The sequence below is a fragment of the Rutidosis leptorrhynchoides genome, chromosome 9 (assembly GCF_046630445.1).
Source record: "Rutidosis leptorrhynchoides isolate AG116_Rl617_1_P2 chromosome 9, CSIRO_AGI_Rlap_v1, whole genome shotgun sequence".
NCBI classification, from domain to species: domain Eukaryota; kingdom Viridiplantae; phylum Streptophyta; class Magnoliopsida; order Asterales; family Asteraceae; genus Rutidosis; species Rutidosis leptorrhynchoides.
Window position 1 is genome coordinate 202228050 of NC_092341.1, and position 21449 is coordinate 202249498.

The following is a 21449-nucleotide window of genomic DNA, read 5'->3' on the forward strand; positions in this document are numbered from 1 at the left end:
AGTAATGATCAGGATAGTCTGCAAATGGAAGTTTTTCAAAAATTGTGTTACGATCAAACGACAATGTCGTTGGGCCTGGTAATATTTTCTCCCACCGAGTTGTAGCATGAGTCGAGAAGTTTGTTATCACATACACCTTGTTCAAGTGCATAAGTTCGTCAAAATATTCCTTATCGCTGTATTGCATATTCACAAGCATAGGGTAGTTCTGCACCATGTAAAGAGCATCAAACAGACGGTATCAATAAAAGAGGAAAACAGGTTAATAGAGATGCAAGACGCGAATACTATTTCTTCGATAAGCATGCAACAGTAACCAGTTGGAGCTTGGTTGTGATAACTGTAGGTCACCCATTTATGATAGATTCTCTCTGTAATTGTTCTGTCTCTATCACCCGGTATTAGTTGCCCAAGTCCCATTATTTGTACCATACTATCAAAAGGAAGAAAATAATTAGTACTAAATATAAATATATATTAACAATATACATAATTCATCTGTGGCTGTGGTCTTCTTTAGCAGGTGGAACGGGCAGGTGGTGCTGCCTCGAAGTCAGTAATTGCGGACAAAAAATCTGTGTAGACAATATTTTTGGTTACGTTAGAACCGTGGTCTTTGTGTTTTTTAATTAGCAGCTTCAAACCGCCCGGTGATGTAGCTCTCGATAGCGCAACATAGAGCTGCCCGTGACCGAATAGAGGTTTCGATAGATAAACTCCGATTTGGTTGAGTAATTGTGAAATGTCCCGTTCATATTAATTATAAACGTTTCATATTAATTGATTTCGTTGCGAGGTTTTGACCTCTATATGAGACGTTTTCAAAGACTGCATTCGTTTTTAAACAAACCATAACCTTTATTTTATCGACATGGTTAACAAGACAAAACTTAGATTATCCAGAAATGATAATCTAACAAATATCACACTTACACACTACCAATACATATTGGTTTACAAATATTAATATGTTACAACAAAATAAATCTCGAATGCAGTTTTAAAAAATATTATACAAGCATGCTGACACCAAATCTTGTCCATATAATAGCATGTAACAGCGGAAGCTCTTAATAATCACCTGAGATTAAACATGCTTTAAACGTCAACAAAAATGTTGATGAGTTATAAGTTTAACCTATATTTATCAAATCATAATAATAGACCACAAGATTTCATATTTCAATATACATCCCATACATAGAGATAAAAATCATTCATATGGTGAACACCTGGTAACCGACCTTAACAAGATGCATATAGAATATCCCCTATCATTCCGGGACTCCCTTCGAACATGATGAATTTGAAGTACTAAAGCATCCGGTACTTTGGATGGGGCTCGTTGGGCCCAATAGATCTATCTTTAGGATTCACGTCAATTAAGGTGTCTGTTCCCTAATTCTTAGATTACCAGACTAAAAAGGGGCATATTCGGTTTAATAATCCAGCCATAGAATGTAGTTTCATTTACTTGTGTATAAAACTGCATGTATTCTCATCCCAAAATATTAGATTTTAAAAGTGGGACTATAACTCACTTTCACAGATTTTTTACTTCATCGGGAAGTAAGACTTGGCCACTGGTCGATTCACGAACCTATAACAAATATGTACATATATATCAAAGTATGTTTAAAATATATTTACAACATTTTTAATACGTTTTGCTGTTTTAAGTTTATTAAGTCAGCTGTCCTCGTTAGTAACCTACAACTATTTGTCCACAGTTAGATGTACAGAAAATAAAGCAATATATATTATCTTGAATCAATCTACGACCTCGTGTATACAAGCCTCAGGCTAGATCACAACTCAAAGTATATATAATATTTTGGAATCTACCTCAACCCTGTATAGCTAACTCCAACATTACTGCATATAGAGTGTCTATGGTTATTCCGAAATATATATATAGATGGGTCGATATGATATGTCAAAACATTGTATTCGTGTCTATGGTATTCCAAGATTACATAATATATTATAATACATGTATAATAGAATATGAGTTAGCTAGGATATGATTAATATAGATTTGTTACCAATTTTCACGTAGCTACAACAAGAAAAATTATCCAATCTTGTTTTACCCATAACTTCTTCGTTTTAAATCCGTTTTGAGTGTTTCAAGTTGCTATGGTTTCATATTGAACTTAAGTTTATGAATCTTAACATAGTGGGAAATATAGGTTACAAGTCATTTTTATAAAGGTAGTCATTTCAGTCGAAAGAACGACGTCTGGATGACCATTTTGGAAAACATACTTCCACTTTGAGTTTAACCATGATTTTTGGATATAGTTTCATATTCATAAGAAAAATCATTTTCCCAGAAGAACAACTTTTAAACCAAAGTTTATCATAGTTTTTAATTAACTAACCCAAAACAGCCTGCGGTGTTACTACGACGGCGTATATCCGGTTTTACGGTGTTTTTCGTGTTTCCAGGTTTTAAATCATTATGTTTGCATATAATATAGATATAGAACATGTGTTTAGTTGATTTTAAAATTCAAGTTAGAAGGATTAACTTTATTTGTAAACAAGTTTATAATTAACTAAACTATGTTCTAGTGATTACAAGTTTAAATCTTCGAATAAGATAGTTTTATATGTATGAATCGAATGATGTTATGAACATCATTACTACCTTAATTTTAGTAGGTAAACCTAATGAAAATGACAAAAAATAGATCTAGCTTCAAAGGATCCTTGGATGGCTTGGAAGTTCTTGAAGCAGAATCATGACACGAAAACAAGTTCAAGTAAGATTTCCACTCGAAATAAGATTGTTATAGTTATAGAAATTGAATAAAAGTTTGAATATAAGTATTACTTTGTATTAGAAAGATATCTTACTGTAAATAAGAAAGATTTCTTGAGGTTGTATGATCACTTTACAAGATTGGAAGTAAGCTAGCAAACTTGGAAGTATTCTTGATTTTATGAAACTAGAACTTATAGAATTTATGAAGAACACTTAGAACTTGAAGATAGAACTTGAGAGAGATCAATTAGATGAAGAAAATTGAAGAATGAAAGTGTTTTTAGGTGTTTTTGGTCGTTGGTATATGGATTAGATATAAAGGATGTGTAATTTTGTTTACTTGTAAATAAGTCATGAATGATTACTAATATTTTTGTAATTTTATGAGATATTTCATGCTAGTTGCCAAATGATGGTTCCCACATGTGTTAGGTGACTCACAAGGGCTGCTAAGAGCTGATCATTGGAGTGTATATACCAATAGTAAATACATTTAGAAGCTGGGCATTGTACGAGTACGAATACGAGTGCATACAAGTAGAATTGTTGATGAAAATGAATGAGGATGTAATTGTAAGCATTTTTGTTAAGTAGAAGTACTTTGATAAGTGTCTTGAAGTCTTTCAAAAGTGTATGAATACATATTAAAACACTACATGTATATACATTTTAACTGAGTCGTTAAGTCATCGTTAGTCGTTACATGTAAGTGTTGTTTTGAAACTTTTAGGTTAACGATCTTGTTAAATTTTGTTAACCCATTGTTTATTATATCTAAAGAGATGTTAAATTATTACATTATCATGATATTATGATTTATTAATATATCTTAATATGATATATATACAATTAAATGTCATTACAACGATAATCGTTACATATATGCCTCGTTTCGAAATCCTTAAGTTAGTAGTCTTGTTTTTACATATGTAGTTCATTATTAATATACTTAATGATATGTTTACTTATCATAATAGCATGTTAACTATATATATATATATATATATATATATATATATATATATATATATATATATATATATATATATATATATATATATATATATATCCATATATATGACACATATAGTTTTTACAAGTTTTAACGTTCGTGAATCACCGGTCAACTTGGGTGGTCAATTGTCTATATGAAACCTATTTCAATTAATCAAGTCTTAACAAGTTTGATTGCTTAACATGTTGGAAACACTTAATCATGTAAATAACAATTTCATTTAATATATATAAACATGGAAAAGTTCGGGTCACTACAGTACCTACCCGTTAAATAAATTTCGTCTCGAAATTTTAAGTAGTTGGAGGTGTTGACCTATCTTCTGGAAATAAGTGCGGGTATTTCTTCTTCATCTGATCTTATCGTTATCAGGGGAACTTGGGTCCTCTACGAGCATTTCATCGAACCTTAACAATTGGTATCTTGTTTTGCTTAAGTCTTTTAACCTCACGGTCCATTATTTCGACGGGTTCTTCGATGAATTGAAGTTTTTCGTTGATTTGGATTTCGTCTAACGGAATAGTGAGATATTCTTTAGCAAAACATTTCTTCAAATTCGAGACGTGGAAAGTGTTATGTATAGCCGCGAGTTATTGAGGTAACTCAAGTCGGTAAGCTACTGGTCCGACACGATCAATAATCTTGAATGGTCCAATATACCTTGGATTTAATTTCCCTCTTTTACCAAATCGAACAACGCCTTTCCAAGGTGCAACTTTAAGCATGACCATCTCTCTAATTTCAAATTCTATATCTTTTCTTTGAATGTCAGCGTAGCTCTTTTGTCGACTTTGGGCGGTTTTCAACCGTTGTTGAATTTGGATGATCTTCTCGGTAGTTTCTTGTATTATCTCCGGACCCGTAATCTGTCTATCCCCCACTTCACTCCAACAAATTGGAGACCTGCACTTTCTACCATAAAGTGCTTCAAACGGCGCCATCTCAATACTTGAATGGTTGCTGTTGTTGTAGGAAAATTTTGCTAACGGTAGATGTCGATCCCAACTATTTCCAAAATCAATAACACATGCTCGTAGCATGTCTTCAAGCATTTGTATCGTCCTTTTGCTCTGCCCATCAGTTTGTGGATGATAGGCAGTACTCATGTCTAGACGAGTTCCTAATGCTTACTGTAATGTCTGCCAGAATCTTGAAATAAATCTTCCATCCCTATCAGAGATAATAGAGATTGGTATTCCATGTCTGGAGACGACTTCCTTCAAATACAATCGTGCTAACTTGTCCATCTTGTCATCTTCTCTTATTGGTAGGAAGTGTGCTGATTTGGTGAGACGATCAACTATTACCCAAATAGTATCAAAACCACTTGCAGTCCTTGGCAATTTAGTGATGAAATCCATGGTAATGTTTTCCCATTTCCATTCCGGGATTTCGGGTTGTTGAAGTAGACCTGATGGTTTCTGATGCTCAGCTTTGACCTTAGAACACGTCAAACATTCTTCTACATATTTAGCAACATCAGCTTTCATACCCAGTCACCAAAAATGTTTCTTGAGATCCTTGTACATCTTCCCCGTTCCAGGATGTATTGAGTATCTGGTTTTATGAGCTTCTCTAAGTACCATTTCTCTCATATCTCCAAATTTTGGTACCTAAATTCTTTCAACCCTATACCGGGTTCCGTCTTCCTGAATATTAAGATGCTTCTCCGATCCTTTGATTATTTCATCCTTTAAATTTCCTTCTTTTAAAACTCCTTGTTGCACCTCCTTTATTTGAGTAGTAAGGTTATTGTGAATCATTATATTCATAGCTTTTACTCGAATGGGTTCTCTGTCCTTTCTGCTCAAGGCGTCGGCTAACACATTTACCTTCCCCGAGTGATAACGAATTTCAAAGTCGTAATCATTCAACAATTCAATCCATCTGCGCTGCCTCATGTTCAGTTGTTTCTGATTAAATATGTGTTGAAGACTTTTGTGGTCGGTATATATAATACTTTTGACCCCATATAAGTAGTGCCTCTAAGTATTTAATGCAAAAACAACCACGCCTTATTCCAAATCATGCGTCGTATAATTCTGCTCGTGAATCTTCAATTGTCTAGACGTATAAGCAATTACTTTTGTTCGTTGCATTAATACACAACTGAGACCTTGCTTTGAGGCATCAAAATATATCACAAAATCATCATTCCCTTCAGATAATGACAATATAGGTGTCGTAGTTAACTTTTTCTTTAACAATTGAAACGCTTTTTCTTGTTCATCTTTCCATTCAAATTTCTTCCCTTTATGCGTTAATGCAGTCAAGGGTTTTGCTATTCTGGAAAAGTCTTGGATGAACCTTCTGTAGTAACCAGCCATTCCTAAAAATTGGCGTATATGCTTCGGAGTTTTCGGGGTTTTCCACTTTTCAACGGTTTCAATCATTGCTGGATCCACCTGAATACCTTCTTTGTTCACTATGTGACCGAGAAATTGAACTTCTTCCAACCAAAATGCACACTTAGAAAACTTCGCGTACAGTTTTTCCTTCCTTAACAACTCTAGCACTTTTCTCAAATGTTCTTCATGCTCTTGGTCATTCTTTGAGTAAATAAGTATGTCATCGATGAAAACAATGACAAACTTGTCAAGGTATGGTCCACACACTCGGTTCATGAGGTCCATGAACACAGCTGGTGCATTGGTCAACCCAAACGGCATAACCATAAACTCGTAATGACCATAACGCGTCCTAAAAGCAGTCTTTGGAATATCATCCTCCTTCACCCGCATTTGATGATACCCAGAACGTAAATCAATCTTCGAATAAACCGACGAGCCTTGTAGTTGATCAATTAAGTCGTTGATTCTCGGTAGTGGGTAGCGGTTCTTGATGTTAAGTTTGTTCAACTCTCGGTAGTCGATACACAACCTAAATGTACCATCCTTCTTCTTGACAAACAAAACAGGAGCTCCCCATGGTGATGTACTTGGTCGAATGAAACCACGCTCTAAAAGTTCTTGTAACTGAATTTGTAATTCTTTCATTTCGCTGGGTGCGAGTCTGTATGGAGCACGAGCTATTGGTGCAGCTCCTGGTACAAGATCTATTTGAAATTTAACGGATCGATGTGAGGGTAATACCGGTAATTCTTTCGTAAATACATCGGGAAATTCTTTTGAGACGGGAACATCACTGATGTTCTTTTCTTCAGGTTTAACTTCCTTGATATGTGCTAGAATGACATAACAACCTTTTCTTATTAGTTTTTCAGCCTTCAAACTACTAATAAGATTTAATTTCACATTGTTCTTTTCTCCGTACACCATTAAAGGTTTTCCCTTTTTACGCATAATGCGAATCGTATTTTTGTAACAAACGACCTCTGCTCTCACCTTTTTCAACCAGTCCATGCCAATTATTACATCAAAACTCCCTAACTCAACTGGTATTAAATCAATTTTAAACGTTTCATCCCCCAGTTTAATTTCTCTATCCCGACATATATTATCTGCTGAAATTAATTTAGCGTTTGCTAATTCGAATAAAAATTTACTATCCAAAGGCGTCAATGGGCAACTTAATTTAGCACAAAAATCTCTACTCATATAGCTACTATCCGCACCCGAATCAAATAAAACATAAGCAGATGTATTGTCAATAAGAAACGTACCCGTAACAAGCTCCGGGTCTTCCCGCGCTTCTGCCACATTAATATTGAAAACTCTTCCGCGGCCTTGCCCATTAGTATTCCCTTGGTTTGGGCAATTTCTAATAATGTGGCCCGGTTTTCCACATTTATAACAAACTACGTCGCGCATTATTTGTTCCGACCTTATTTGTTTCTTTATTTTTGTTGTTCTTTGGTCCGTAAATCTCACATTTTGCCGCACCATGACCACTTCTCTTACACTTGGTGCAAACTATTGTGCAAAACACATTCGGATGGTACTCTGCACACCTGAAGCATGGTTGTTTCTGTTGTTTGTTGTTATTTAGGTTGTTGTTGGGATTGTTATTGTTGTTGAAACGGTTGTTGTAGTTGTTGTTGTTGTTGTTGGGACGTTTGTTGTAGTTATTGTTAGGATTGCGGTTATTGTTGCGATTGTTGTTGCGGTTGTGGTTGTAATTGTTATTGTTGTTGTACTGGTGACTCTTGTCACCATTTTCCTCCCACTACCTCTTGAGTTGTTTCGTGTTGGCTTCTTCGACCGCCTGTTCTTTAATTCTCCCCTCAATCTGATTTATGAGTTTATGAGCCATTCGACTTGCCTTCTGTACGTTAGCGGGCTCGTGTGAACGCACATCTTTTTGAATCCTTACTGGTAACCCTTTTACAAATGCGTCGATCTTCTCTTCTTCATCTTCGAACGCTCCCGGACACAATAGGCACAACTCTGTGAATCGTCATTCATATGTGGTAATGTCGAATCCTTGTGTTCGTAACTCTCTAAGTTCTACGTTGAGCTTATTGACTCGTTTCTAGGACGGTACTGCTCGTTCATCAATTGCTTGAATGCCTACCACGGTAGTGTGTAAGCATCATTTTGTCCTACCTGTTCAAGATAGGTGTTCCACCACGTTAACGCAGTACCTGTGAAGGTATGCGTAGTGTACTTAACTTTGTCCTATTCAGTACACTTACTTATGGAAAACACCGATTTGACCTTCTCGGTCCACCTTTTCAATCCAATTGGTCCTTCGGTTCCATCAAATTCCAAAGGTTTGCAGGCAGTGAATTCTTTGTAGGAGCATCCTACACGATTTCTTGTGGAATTAGTTCCACTGCTAGATCCAGAGTTATTGTTATTTTGCATCGCAGCCTGTACTGTGGCTATGTTTGCTGCAAGGAAAACACGGAAGTCTTCCTCGCTCATGTTTAAATTCTGACGAGTCGTCGGTGCCATTTCCTTCAAAAATACCCCAAAAGAATTGTGTTAATCATATAGAATTTAAGAGTAGTCAATAGTATTTCGTAGCATAATATGAACTTATTTATAAAAGCTTTTTCTTCATATTAGCATTTTATAGTTATAATTCGGGTAGTACCTACCCGTTAAGTTCATACTTAGTAGCTATTATACAATTCAACTACTACGATTCTATATGAAAAACTTATTACAATAATATTTCGCGTTCAAACTTTTATACAATATTTTACAAACATACAATACCACTATTATACAAATAGGATGAAATGTAGCACATAATAACTTGCTACATGGCAGCTATAAAGGTAATTCTAATTAATACGGAAGTTGTTCAGCAAAGGCAATAAAGACACGTAATTCATAAGTCCAGAAACAGGTCATGCATTCTGGTTTTACTAAAATGACTTCCCATCCTTGATCTTGTGGAAAGTAACCATTATGACTATTGACTAGGAAACATGTTGTAATGTCGTCAAAAGGAAGAGGGTTTCGTAATGCCCAACAGCCTCGTAGCAATCTAAAAACCTTGTTTCTTACCCCACCTACTGAGTCTGTCACTTGTGAGAATGTTTCATTTAATAGTTGTAATCCGATGTTCTTTTTCTCACTTTGGTGAGAAGCGAACATCACTAACCCGTAAGCATAAAATGCTTCTTTATGTTGCATGTTAGAAGCTCTTTCTAATTCACGAAATCCTATGTTGGGATATGTTGAGTCAAAATTGGTTCTTAACCCGTAGCGAAAAATTGCATTTGGGTTCTCCACATTTAACGCTTTAAAGAAAACACGTCGTAACTTACGGTCTCCCCAATGTGATATACCCCACCTATCAAAGGAAAGCATTTTATAAACTAAGGCATTTCTGGAAAGTCTTTCAATTGTTTGACTAGTTAATTTCGCCATAACTAATTGTGCTGATGAATTCTGACCGACTCTAGACAAGATTTCATCAATCATATCCTCTGGTAGGTCTTCTAAAATATTCGGTTGTTTACCCTTAATGTCCATTTTGTGTTTTTATACTGTAAAAATAGACGAGGGTTAGATTCGTAAAAGATAATTAACCAACAATACAAGCAATTTTACATTTATCAAAAAAAGCACAAGCACACTATATTACATATATTACACAACATGATTATAACTCTTTAATCTGACTCACTCGTTTCTTCTTCTTCGGACTTGGTTTGTTTTGCTAATTTCCGAGGGATATATGATGCTCCCCTATTATGAGCTGTGGTTTTCCACAATGGTTTAGAAAAACCTGGTGGTTTAGAGGTTCCCGGGTTATTGTTACATTTTAGGAAATACGGACGTTGCCGATACATATAAAGTTCATCGGGGTTGGAATCAGGTTTCTCTATTTTTATACCTTTTCCCTTATTATTTTCTTTTGCTTTATTAAATTGGGTCGAGGTAATTTCTATAACATCATCAGAATTCTCATCGGGATCCGATTTATCGAAAAATTGGTAATCTTCCCAATATTTTGCTTCCTCGGCGGAAACACCATTGACCATTATTGACTTTGGTCCGTTGGTTGAGGATTTTCTTTTATTTAACCGATTTAATGTAGGTATCAATATTTCTTCCTCCGGAACCTCTTCTTCTTCCGGTTCTTCCTCTTTCGGTTCCTCCTCTTCCGGTTCCTCTTCTTCCGGTTCCTCCTCTTCCGGTTCATCTTCTTTCGGTTCCTCTTCGGGAATTTGTGAATCTTACCAAAGTATATTCGACTCTTCATTATTATTAGGTGAGTCGATGGGATTTGTACTAGAGGTAGACATCTATCACACAATATCAAACACGTTAAGAGATTAATATATCACATAATATTTACATGTTAATAATATATAGTTTCCAACAAAAAAGTTAAGCAATCGTTTTTTGAAGAAAAACACGGTCGAAGTCCAGACTCACTAATGCATCCTAACAAACTCGGTAAAACACACTAATGCAAAAATTCTGGTTCTCTAAGACCAATGCTCGAATACCAACTGAAATGTCCCGTTCATATTGATTATAAACGTTCCATATTAATTGATTTCGTTGCGAGGTTTTGACCTCTATATGAGACGTTTTTTAAAGATTGCATTCGTTTTTAAAACAAACCATAACCTTTATTTTATCGACAAGGTTAACAAGACACCACTTAGATTATCTAGAAATGATAATCTAACAAATATCACACTTACACACTACCAATACATATTGGTTTAAAAATATTAATATGTTACAACAAAATAAATCTCGAATGCAATTTTAAACAATATTATACAAGCATGCTGACACCAAATCTTGTCCATATAATAGTATGCAACAGCGGAAGCTCTTAATAATCACCTGAGAATAAACATGCTTTAAACGTCAACAAAAATGTTGGTGAGTTATAGGTTTAACCTATATTTATCAAATCGTAATAATAGACCACAAGATTTCATATTTCAATATACATCCCATACATAGAGATAAAAATCATTCATATGGTGAACACCTGGTAACCGACCTTAACAAGATGCATATAGAATATCCCCTATCATTCTGGGACTCCCTTCGGACATGATGAATTTGAAGTACTAAAGCATCCGGTACTTTGAATGGGGCTCGTTGGGCCCAATAGATCTATCTTTAGGATTCGTGTCAATTAAGGTGTCTGTTCCCTAATTCTTAGATTACCAGACTAAAACGAGGCATATTCGGTTTAATAATCCAGCCATAGAATGTAGTTTAATTTACTTGTGTCTATTTTGTAAAACATTTATAAAACTGCATGTATTCTCATCTCAAAATATTAGATTTTAAAAGTAGGACTATAACTCACTTTCACAGATTTTTTTACTTCGTCGGGAAGTAAGACTTGGCCACTGGTCGATTCACGAACCTATAACAAATATGTACATATATATCAAAGTATGTTTAAAATATATTTACAACATTTTTAATACGTTTTGCTGTTTTAAGTTTATTAAGTCAGTTGTCCTCGTTAGTAACCTACAACTAGTTGTCCACAGTTAGATGTACAGAAAATAAAGCAATATATATTATCTTGAATCAATCCACGACCTCGTGTATACAAGCCTCAGGCTAGATCACAACTCAAAGTATATATAATATTTTGGAATCAACCTCAACCCTGTATAGCTAACTCCAACATTACTGCATATAGAGTGCCTTTGGTTGTTCCGAAATATATATATAGATGGGTCGATATGATATGTCAAAAAATTGTATTCGTGTCTATGGTATCCCAAGATTACATAATATATTATAATACATGTATAATACAATATGAGTTAGCTAGGATATGATTAATATAGATTTGTTACCAATTTTCACGTAGCTACAACAAGAAAAATTATACAATCTTGTTTTACCCATAACTTCTTCGTTTTAAATCCGTTTTGAGTGTTTCAAGTTGCTATGTTTCATAATGAACTTAAGTTTATGAATATAAACATAAAAAGTATAAGTTTATAGACGGAAATACAGGTTACAAGTCATTTTTGTAAAGGTAGTCATTTCAGTCGAAAGAACGACGTCTAGATGACCATTTTGGAAAACATACTTCCACTTTGAGTTTAATCATGATTTTTGGATATAGTTTCATGTTCATAAGAAAAATCATTTTCCCTGAAGAACAAATTTTAAATCAAAGTTTATCATAGTTTTTAATTAACCAACCCAAAACAGCCCGCGGTGTTACTACGACGGCGTATATCCGGTTTTACGGTGTTTTTCGTGTTTCCAGGTTTTAAATCATTAAGTTAGCATATCATATAGATATAGAACATGTGTTTAGTTGATTTTAAAAGTTAAGTTAGAAGGATTAGCTTTATTTGTGAACAAGTTTAGAATTAACTAAACTATGTTCTAGTGATTACAAGTTTAAATCTTCGAATAAGATAGTTTTATATGTATGAATCGAATGATGTTATTAACATCATTACTACCTTAATTTTAGTAGGTAAACCTACTGGAAATGAGGAAAATAGATCTAGCTTCAAAGGATCCTTGGATGGCTTGAAAGTTCTTGAAGCAGAATCATGACACGAAAACAAGTTCAAGTAAGATTTCCACTCGAAATAAGATTGTTATAGTTATAAAAATTGAATTAAAGTTTGAATATGAGTATTACCTTGTATTAGAAAGATATATTACTGTAAATAAGAAAGATTTCTTGAGGTTGGATGATCACTTTACAAGATTGGAAGTAAGCTAGCAAATTTGGAAGTATTCTTGATTTTATGAAACTAGAACTTATAGAATTTATGAAGAACACTTAGAACTTGAAGATAGAACTTGAGAGAGATCAATTAGATGAAGAAAATTGAAGAATGAAAGTGTTTGTAGGTGTTTTTGGTCGTTGGTATATGGATTAGATATAAAGGTTGTGTAATTTTGTTTACTTGTAAATAAGTCATGAATGATTACTAATATTTTTGTAATTTTATGAGATATTTCATGCTAGTTGCCAAATGATGGTTCCCACATATGTTATGTGACTCACAAGGGCTACTAAGAGCTAATCATTGGAGTATATATACCAATAGTAAATACATTTAGAAGCTGGATATTGTACGAGTACAAATACGAGTGCATACGAGTAGAATTGTTGATGAAAATGAATGAGGATGTAATTGTAAGCATTTTTGTCAAGTAGAAGTACTTTGATAAGTGTCTTGAAGTCTCTCAAAAGTGTATGAATACATATTAAAACACTACATGTATATACATTTTAACTGAGTCGTTAAGTCATCGTTAGTCGTTACATGTAAGTGTTGTTTTGAAACCTTTAGGTTAACGATCTTGTTAAATGTTGTTAACCCATTGTTTATTATATCTAAAGAGATGTTAAATTATTACATTATCATGATATTATGATTTATTAATATATCTTAATATGATAAATATATACAATTAAATGTCATTATAACGATAATCGTTACATATATGCCTCGTTTCGAAATCCTTAAGTTAGTAGTCTTGTTTTTACATATGTAGTTCATTGTTAATATACTTAATGATATGTTTACTTATCATAATACCATGTTAACTATATATATCCATATATATGACATCATATAGTTTTTACAAGTTTTAAAGTTCATGAATCACCGGTCAACTTGGGTGGGCAATTGTCTATATGAAACCTATTTCAATTAATCAAGTCTTAACAAGTTTGATTGCTTAACATGTTGGAAACACTTAATCATGTAAATAAAAATTTCATTTAATACATATAAACATGGTAAAGTTCGGGTTACTACAGATTGACCCTGGCTTTTGTTTATAGTCATCACGTATGAGATTTTTAACAGGAATTGTTGTCTCTTCAGAATGAACGGCAACGTTGGTTCCTTGTGGATAAGGCTCATTCTTGGGAAAAAGACCTTCTCACCGACGCGGGTGCCCGTAATAATTTCAGCTTCCACTGACTTGGCTAACATCTGCGTAATTATCATTCGGGTGCCATTACAAAGCCCACCTGCTATATTAATGTTGCGAAGCAGAATGGCTGGTAAACCCTTTTATAAATGCAGCTCATGCGGTGGAAACCCAGGGTAGTTCAGCGTATTTAGATATTCTGCAGGGTAGAGCAACTCCGCCTCACCACCGTCATTTCCATGTGGAGTTGCAGTGTCGTAGCTACAGTAAGTTGTAACTGGACCATCAACCATATCGATGATTAAGCTGTTTATCGTATCGGCAGCGTCGTTCTTGGGATAGACAATTGCTTTTTGCTGCAGGTCATCTGCGGATGGATTTTGCAGCGATTCACGAGGGTAAATAAAAGAAATAAGATTGGCCAATCCATTTTCATCATCAGCAATACAGAACTGATCAGGGATTTGTACCCAACGACTATTCAACGGGTCCTCTGTGTCAGGCACACCAATTTCACCATTTCCTACCCTCAACAACCACTCCGAAAATTCTGCGTTCTGCACCCTCATTGATGGTGTCAGCCCTGGCCTAAGTAGTTGCATGTTTTCTGCAAGTATGAAAACCTTGAATCGCTGCCACAAATGTGAAGTTGTAATACAAGGACCAAGGATAGCTGATTTCCCTCCTTTTGTCAGAATAGGTAACGTTTGTTTAAAGTCACCACCAAGTATCACAGACTTACCCCCAAAAAATTCTTCAGTGTTTCCTAAAATATCTCGAAGGCTCCTATCAAGAGCTTTGAAACAGCGCTTATCATTCATTGGTGCCTCATCTCATACAATAAGGTCTGTGTTCTGCAGTAATGTCGCCATCTGGGTATTTTTCTTGAAGTTGCACATCAATTCATTGGTTATGACCAGCGGTAGTTTGAATCGAGAATGTGCGGTTCTTCCCGAAGGTAGAAGTAGAGATGCGATGCCAGATGATGAAACAACAATAACTATCTTACCTCTAGATCTCAGCGCTGTGATTATGGCTTTCCATAAGAATGTCTTCCCAGTGCCACCGTGCCCGTATACAATTACATGTTCAGTCTGTTCATTCAACGAAGCGCTTGTTATAAGATCGTAAATTTGCTTTTGCTTTGAATTCATTTGACGTTCGAGTTCCAGGCATTCGGCGTTTAAAGCTGCACGATCATAGTTTCTCTCCTCCATGATAAGACGGTTGGCCAAATCTGCGAGCAGGTCAGCTGGCAGCGATGGTAATGTGAAATCGGAAATCGATTTCGAACACTGCTTCAGAAGGATCTCTACCTCATATAGGACAAAGTTATGTAGGTCATCGGTGTTTATATGCAAGTGGGACATATTTAAATTGGCAGCTGCACAAAGCGGTATATCATCACCCATTAGTTTCCAGTGATTTTCCCAAATAGCAAGTGGGTTCGTAACAGTGCAATAAGACAAAATGTGCGCAAAAAAAGAGCGTAACTGAGACGACGTGGCAGATACGGATGCTTCTTCTAGTACCGTTGACCACTCTCTATCATCACTGAGTAACCCAGCCGCTTCACACGCAGACCGGTATGTATTATGAAGGATCTTGTTGACTGTTCTAATATCTGCAAAGCTCTCGCACCCCTTTTGATGGCACAAAAGCATCCTTAGAAAAAATGCTTCTCCATAAGCGGGATGTATATACGATATCCTGCCAATTGATGGTTTCTTTAGGTTTGCTCTGCGCTGCCAACTTTTTTTGACTCGTACCAAACAAATTCGGTTGGGAAATCCAAATATGTAAGGTGGCTTCCGTTAAATGAAGATGCATTATAATTAAGCCACTCAGTGAGAGTAGTTTTTTTGGCTTCGCTGTTTTCAACAATAGCACGCAGGGGTTGCTTGCCCGGAAACTTTACCAGCTGCATATTTTCAAGATGAACTGCCAGAATCTGGACAGCAGGTTCCCGATGATGAATCGGGAAGTTAAAAATCCGCCAACAGGCTTCGTGAGGACAAATGAACCAAGCATCTATAAAGTTTTTAATTTCATCAATTGGTTGCGTCTGCTGCTGTGATTGGCGGCTGTCACTGCCTATGGGTTTTGCTATACAAACAGCCACACAGTCGGTGCCTTTTGAAATATACTTGAACAGGTATTTAATGAGGCTCGTCATACCACAACATTCAACGTTTATGTGAGCCTGAAAAGTCATACATAGTACCATATTGTAAGGAACAACATAGCTGTTATCGAGATGGACACCAACACGCGTTGTATATATACCGGTACTACGCCTGCAGTAGTGAGCACGACCATTGTCATCAAAGTACGTCTTGTTAATGTATTACTTTGGGAACTTTTTTGAACATAAAAAATTTTGATTGCATGATGCCCGCTTATTGGAAAGGCCACATGGGCCATGCATCATAGTTGCAGATATGACTGCATTACCGGGAAAATCAATTCTGGGGTCAGGCAGTTCTGCACTTATGTAGTCGTCTAAATTGTCCCTGATAGCTGTAGAAACCGAGGAGTGCACCTAAACCAAATTGTCCCAGAATCTGGCAGGCCTCTTTTCTGAAATTCAATCGCATACAAAACTGCAAGAAGCAAAGAGAATAGTGTCAGTGAATTGGCAACAACAAAACATGCAACATTCATAAAGTAAAGAGGAAATTGCAATTCTGCGTGTGCAATAGTACCTCTGCGAACATGGCCAAGAGGCCGCTCGTCCTTGAAAAAGTTTATAAACTCATTGACCTTCATGTGGAACACACGAGCGACTATATCGGCTCGGTCTGAAGGCGAAAGGTGAGGAAAAGGCTTCAGGTACGTAGCAATTTCTGGCCACTTTGCATTACACGTGAAAGTTACAAAAAATGCCTGGTTTCCAAAAACGTGTGAAATTGCCAAAGCATCGAGATAATGACTGTACATATAACGTGGTCCACCAGTGAATGAAGCAGGAAGAATCTTCATGCTACCGACATCAGAACCAGTTTTATCACCTCTATCGATAGCGTCATACAACCCAGAAAGGTACTCGGCCCGTATATCGTTCTGCTTGTTTCTGATGTAGTCCATTCGGTCGAGCTCGATGATGTAATATGTCGTCACCACATACTGCTGAAATAGACGACCCAGCCTCAAAATCAGATTGTAACTCTGAAGCCTATCATGAATTTGGTAGCCGTAAAACTTGTTCATCGACATTTTTCTAACACGGGCGCCCTTCGAACCTGAGGCTGCGCGCAGCTTCAGATCCGGGTGAAAACCAGGTTCACCGAAAAAGAACATCAACGGGAATTGAAGTGACATATATAACGAATGCAGCTTATTAACTCGCCTGGGAAGCTGAGACCGAGGCTTGATTACCACGTCGTAATCAGAAATAGATTGTGGGCTAGAGTCAAAAACAATAGCGCCTATTGCATTCGAAGTAGGCAGTGCATGTTGGCTTGACCCGCTCAAACTATACAAGAAAACTTTGAAAGTAGGTACCTCGCTGGCAGCACACTTATCCCTCGCGGTGCGAAACAAATTGACTAGTGCATTATTTGAATCCAGCAACTTCACCAACTGAATCACGTCCCCCAAAATGGCCCATTCGGTTTTCAACTTCGTGATCCGTATCATAAATGTAAAGCTGCAGAAACCTGAGGGGGTTCCCCTGTTCAGGACACAAACTACCGAGCCAATGATAAATCTGGCCAGAGATCTTGAAAATGTAAGGAGAACGGACATCGTTAACAGTTTCATCAATACGAGCGCCAAAGGACGTCATGCTGAACATCTAGTTGTAGGCACGAACATTATAAATGAAAGCAGGAGTTTCTAACAAATGCATAAATTCTGCAGGAGGATCTTCATAGCGTGGTAAATAGACGTGGCCATTTTCACAGCAGCGGTGATAATGAAGATGTTTGTCTCTGAAATATGACTTAACAGGTTCAGCGCGCCAGAACAAAGCCCCGCACTACATACAAACGGACGTGCAGTCCCCTGAATCACGATATAAAGGAGATACGCCTGCATGAATACAAGGCAATTGTCAAAGAGCATATATAATAATATATAAACACACATGAAAACGGGCAAATAACTCGCACACTCAACAACGATAACCACCATTAAAAATAACTATTTTTCTAAAAATGACAAAGTGCAGGTAATCCACTCAGAGTACATGGAATTTCCAGGCTAGTAAATATCCAAAGATTCCAACTCTAGTGCCTCTTGCACTCAACAACCACAAAAAAAAAAAAAAAACAAATACCCATTGCAGTCTCAATTTGGCATTTTACAAAAGAAAAAAACAGAGGTGACAAAATTAATAACTTACAAAGTCAACAACGATGACCGCCATTAAAATAAAACTATTTTCTAGAACTGCCCAAGTGCAGGTAATTCCATCAGAGCACATGGAATTTTCACGCTAGTAAATATCTAAAGATTCAAATTCTAGTGCCTCTTGCACTCAACAACCACAACAAATAAAAAAAATACACATTGCAGCCTCAAATCGGTAGTTTACAAAAGATGAAAAACCAAATTTGACACAATTAAATGAAGCACAAAAACAGCAAACAAATAACACAAAACATGAGGCATAGGGAATTTTTAGGCTAGTAAATGTCTAAAGATTCCAATTGTAGTGGCTCTTGCACTCAACAACCATACACATATAAAAGACAACATGCATATATGAAAGACAACATACATATATGAAAAGCAAAAAGAAACAAAAGACAACATAATCCACAGATAGTGAAAGTTAAAGTAGAACAGCATAGAAACAAAAGACAACATAAGCCAAAGATAATGCAACTTACACTAAAATAGCATACATATAGTTAGAAACTCGATTTACCTGACACATCAAAGGGTGCAGAGATAGTATATATGGGTGTCAACTGAGCATGAAGGGAAAAGCTAACAGAAACTGCACAAACAGATATCTGTTTAAACTTGTAAAAAACAATTTCAGTGACAAAAAATTAGAATAAAAAACAATATCATACCATGAGAAGAAGCTGAAGCACTGGCATGTGCCTTACGTAGAGAAACCCTTTTCTTAGATTGTTTATAGGAAACAACTTCTAGGTCTGAAGGTCCAACACTTTCTAACACAGCACCACCAACCACATTCGAATTGGGTGAGTTTTTTTTCCTTTTTCGAGAACTCCTCATAACGGAAATTACCAAACAATGAAAAGGCAAAAAATTAACAGGGCTGAGAATGGTGAACAGCCTGAACAACGTAAGAACGATGCGAAAACCACAGCTGTAATGACCCGCACTTTTTCGATCGTTCTATACTTATAAGAATAATATTTACATAAATTAAACCTTACCAACATGATAAGCAATCCAAATTGATGAGATTTATGTTTTTGAAAAGAGTTTACACAACGTTTGACCGTCTAGTTTGACCGATGATATCACGAACTATACAATATATGATAATTATACGTTTGTGTATATATATGTATACATACATATTTAACATGATCTAAGAATGTTATAATATCTTATTTTGTATTAATAACAATAAGTTATAAGAATATTTTGAAACTACTAACTTAAGTTTTCAAAACGATAACCATACGTAACGTTAATTGACATAAATACTTATGACCTATAATGTTTATACATATATCGTATAAGTAATGTATTTAATCACTTTTTAAGGACTTAAATACATAAAACAATATAAGTGTATTCACAAAAGATAGCTATATTTGAATCCTCATTCCATTTTTCACAAGATTTTCTATACGTATATCTAGAGTATATGTACTCGTATCATACCTAGCTTCTATACGTATTTACTATTGGTATATACACATCAAATCACCACCAACCAGACCTTGTTCATGCCTTATGTATAAGGTAACTCTCTTGTTCATGCCTTATGTATAAGGTAACTACTTTTGATGTTTAGTATGACTAATTACATAAAAATACAACATGAAATTTTGTTCATGTTTTTCCATTAATCATGTTTTTATGGCCTTAAATACATCTTCCATTTTCAAATTTTATTACCTCATTTCTTTAACCAAAAACACACTCTTAAGAAATTCCATAACCATTCAGCTAGTATCCATGAAGATCTAGCCATAAAAACATCACTTAATCACCATAAGAAAACTCTTACAAAAACACTTCAAGAATCCTTCCAAGAACACAAGTTTACTTCCAATCTTTCATCCAATTCCATCACCCTTTTGGTTCTAGGTTCTTACTCCTCTTTTACAGCAATCTTGTCCAAGTAACTTGAGGTAGTAACTTTGTTCATAACCTTATTCGATTCATATATATATAGCTATCTTATTTTGTGGTATAAAATTTTAACAACAAGAACATAGTTTGAATGTTTTCAAACTTGTTTGCAAATTAAATAGATCCTTCTAACTTAACTTTTAAAATACTTCAAGACCTGTAATATAACATAAATATATGCTAATTTAACAAGGTATAACTTGGTTTTTCAAAGAACACCTTAAAAACTGTTTTTACGACGTCGGAGTGCAACCGGGGGCTGTTTGGGGTTGGATAATTAAAAACCATCTTGAACTTTGAATTGGAGGTTTATATTCTGGAAAAAATGATATTTCTTATGAATATGTTAACACATAAAAATTTCATGATTTAATTCAAAGTATAAGTATTTTTAGAAAAATGGTCATTAAATGATATTTTTGTAACAAAAATGATTAACTTCATAAGTTTCACTAAAGTTTGACCTATGACCTGTGATTTCGAATACAAACTAAGGTATTTACAGTTCATATTCTTAAAGAGGGACTCGATCCAAGGAAGTGGCAAGTTGAACCAACGAAAACGGAGTTGTAACGAAGAAACTATGACCAAAACGAGATCGGATATCTAAGACTAGTTTAGCTACGAAAATAATTGGAGAAAATTAAATAAATCACATATTTTTAAAATAACATAATATTTCATATATATGTACTCATAATTTAATTTTATATAGTTCAGGATCACCCGTAAACAATACGAGAAGATTAATCATAAGATTCCCATGATTGTACGCAACACGTCATTTGACAACACCGGTACTTTATGTACGCAACACGTCATTTGACAACACCGGTACCATGGGTCAAGATTAATCCCGACCAATACAAATACGATGGGGTTTTATTTATTTCGATGGGGGTTTTATTTATTAAACACCTAAATATGAACCATTAAAATTGAATTACTAACATCGGACTGCTAACTACGGACTAAGGAATTATTAAAAGTATTAAAAGTATTATAAGTATATATATGTGACGTTTGTTTAAAAAGAAAAGGTATTGATATATTATATATGGATAGGTTCGTGATATCAATCGGAGACCAAGTCAAAATTACATATCTTCAAGAC

At 35.3% G+C, this 21449-nt stretch overlaps 3 protein-coding genes across 3 annotated transcripts; all 3 read right to left on the reverse strand.

Moving 5' to 3' along the window:
* Positions 1-14190: 14190 nt before the first annotated feature.
* Positions 14191-14868, reverse strand: LOC139868495 (uncharacterized). The gene has a single exon (XM_071856830.1). The coding sequence runs from the start codon at positions 14866-14868 to the stop codon at positions 14191-14193; it is 678 nt and encodes a 225-aa protein (XP_071712931.1).
* A 12-nt stretch (positions 14869-14880) lies between these two features.
* On the reverse strand, positions 14881-15711 carry LOC139868496 (uncharacterized). The gene has a single exon (XM_071856831.1). The coding sequence runs from the start codon at positions 15709-15711 to the stop codon at positions 14881-14883; it is 831 nt and encodes a 276-aa protein (XP_071712932.1).
* A 65-nt stretch (positions 15712-15776) lies between these two features.
* LOC139868497 (uncharacterized) lies at positions 15777-16366 on the reverse strand. The gene is made up of 2 exons (XM_071856833.1): positions 16334-16366; positions 15777-16250 (listed from the first exon to the last, which is right to left on the reverse strand). Exons 1-2 carry the CDS (start codon positions 16364-16366, stop codon positions 15777-15779), a joined length of 507 nt encoding a protein of 168 aa, XP_071712934.1.
* Positions 16367-21449: the final 5083 nt, after the last annotated feature.

Excerpts from the sequence above, each read along its gene's own strand:
- LOC139868495 (XM_071856830.1), bottom strand. The coding sequence starts at position 14,868 with ATGAATGATAAGCGCTGTTTCAAAGCTCTTGATAGGAGCCTTCGAGAT.
- LOC139868496 (XM_071856831.1), bottom strand. The coding sequence starts at position 15,711 with ATGCTTTTGTGCCATCAAAAGGGGTGCGAGAGCTTTGCAGATATTAGA.
- LOC139868497 (XM_071856833.1), bottom strand. The coding sequence starts at position 16,366 with ATGGTCGTGCTCACTACTGCAGGCGTAGTACCG. Across the intron at positions 16,251-16,333 it reads CTACTGCAGGCGTAGTACCG|GCTCACATAAACGTTGAATG; the intron begins GTATATATACAA and ends ATGACTTTTCAG.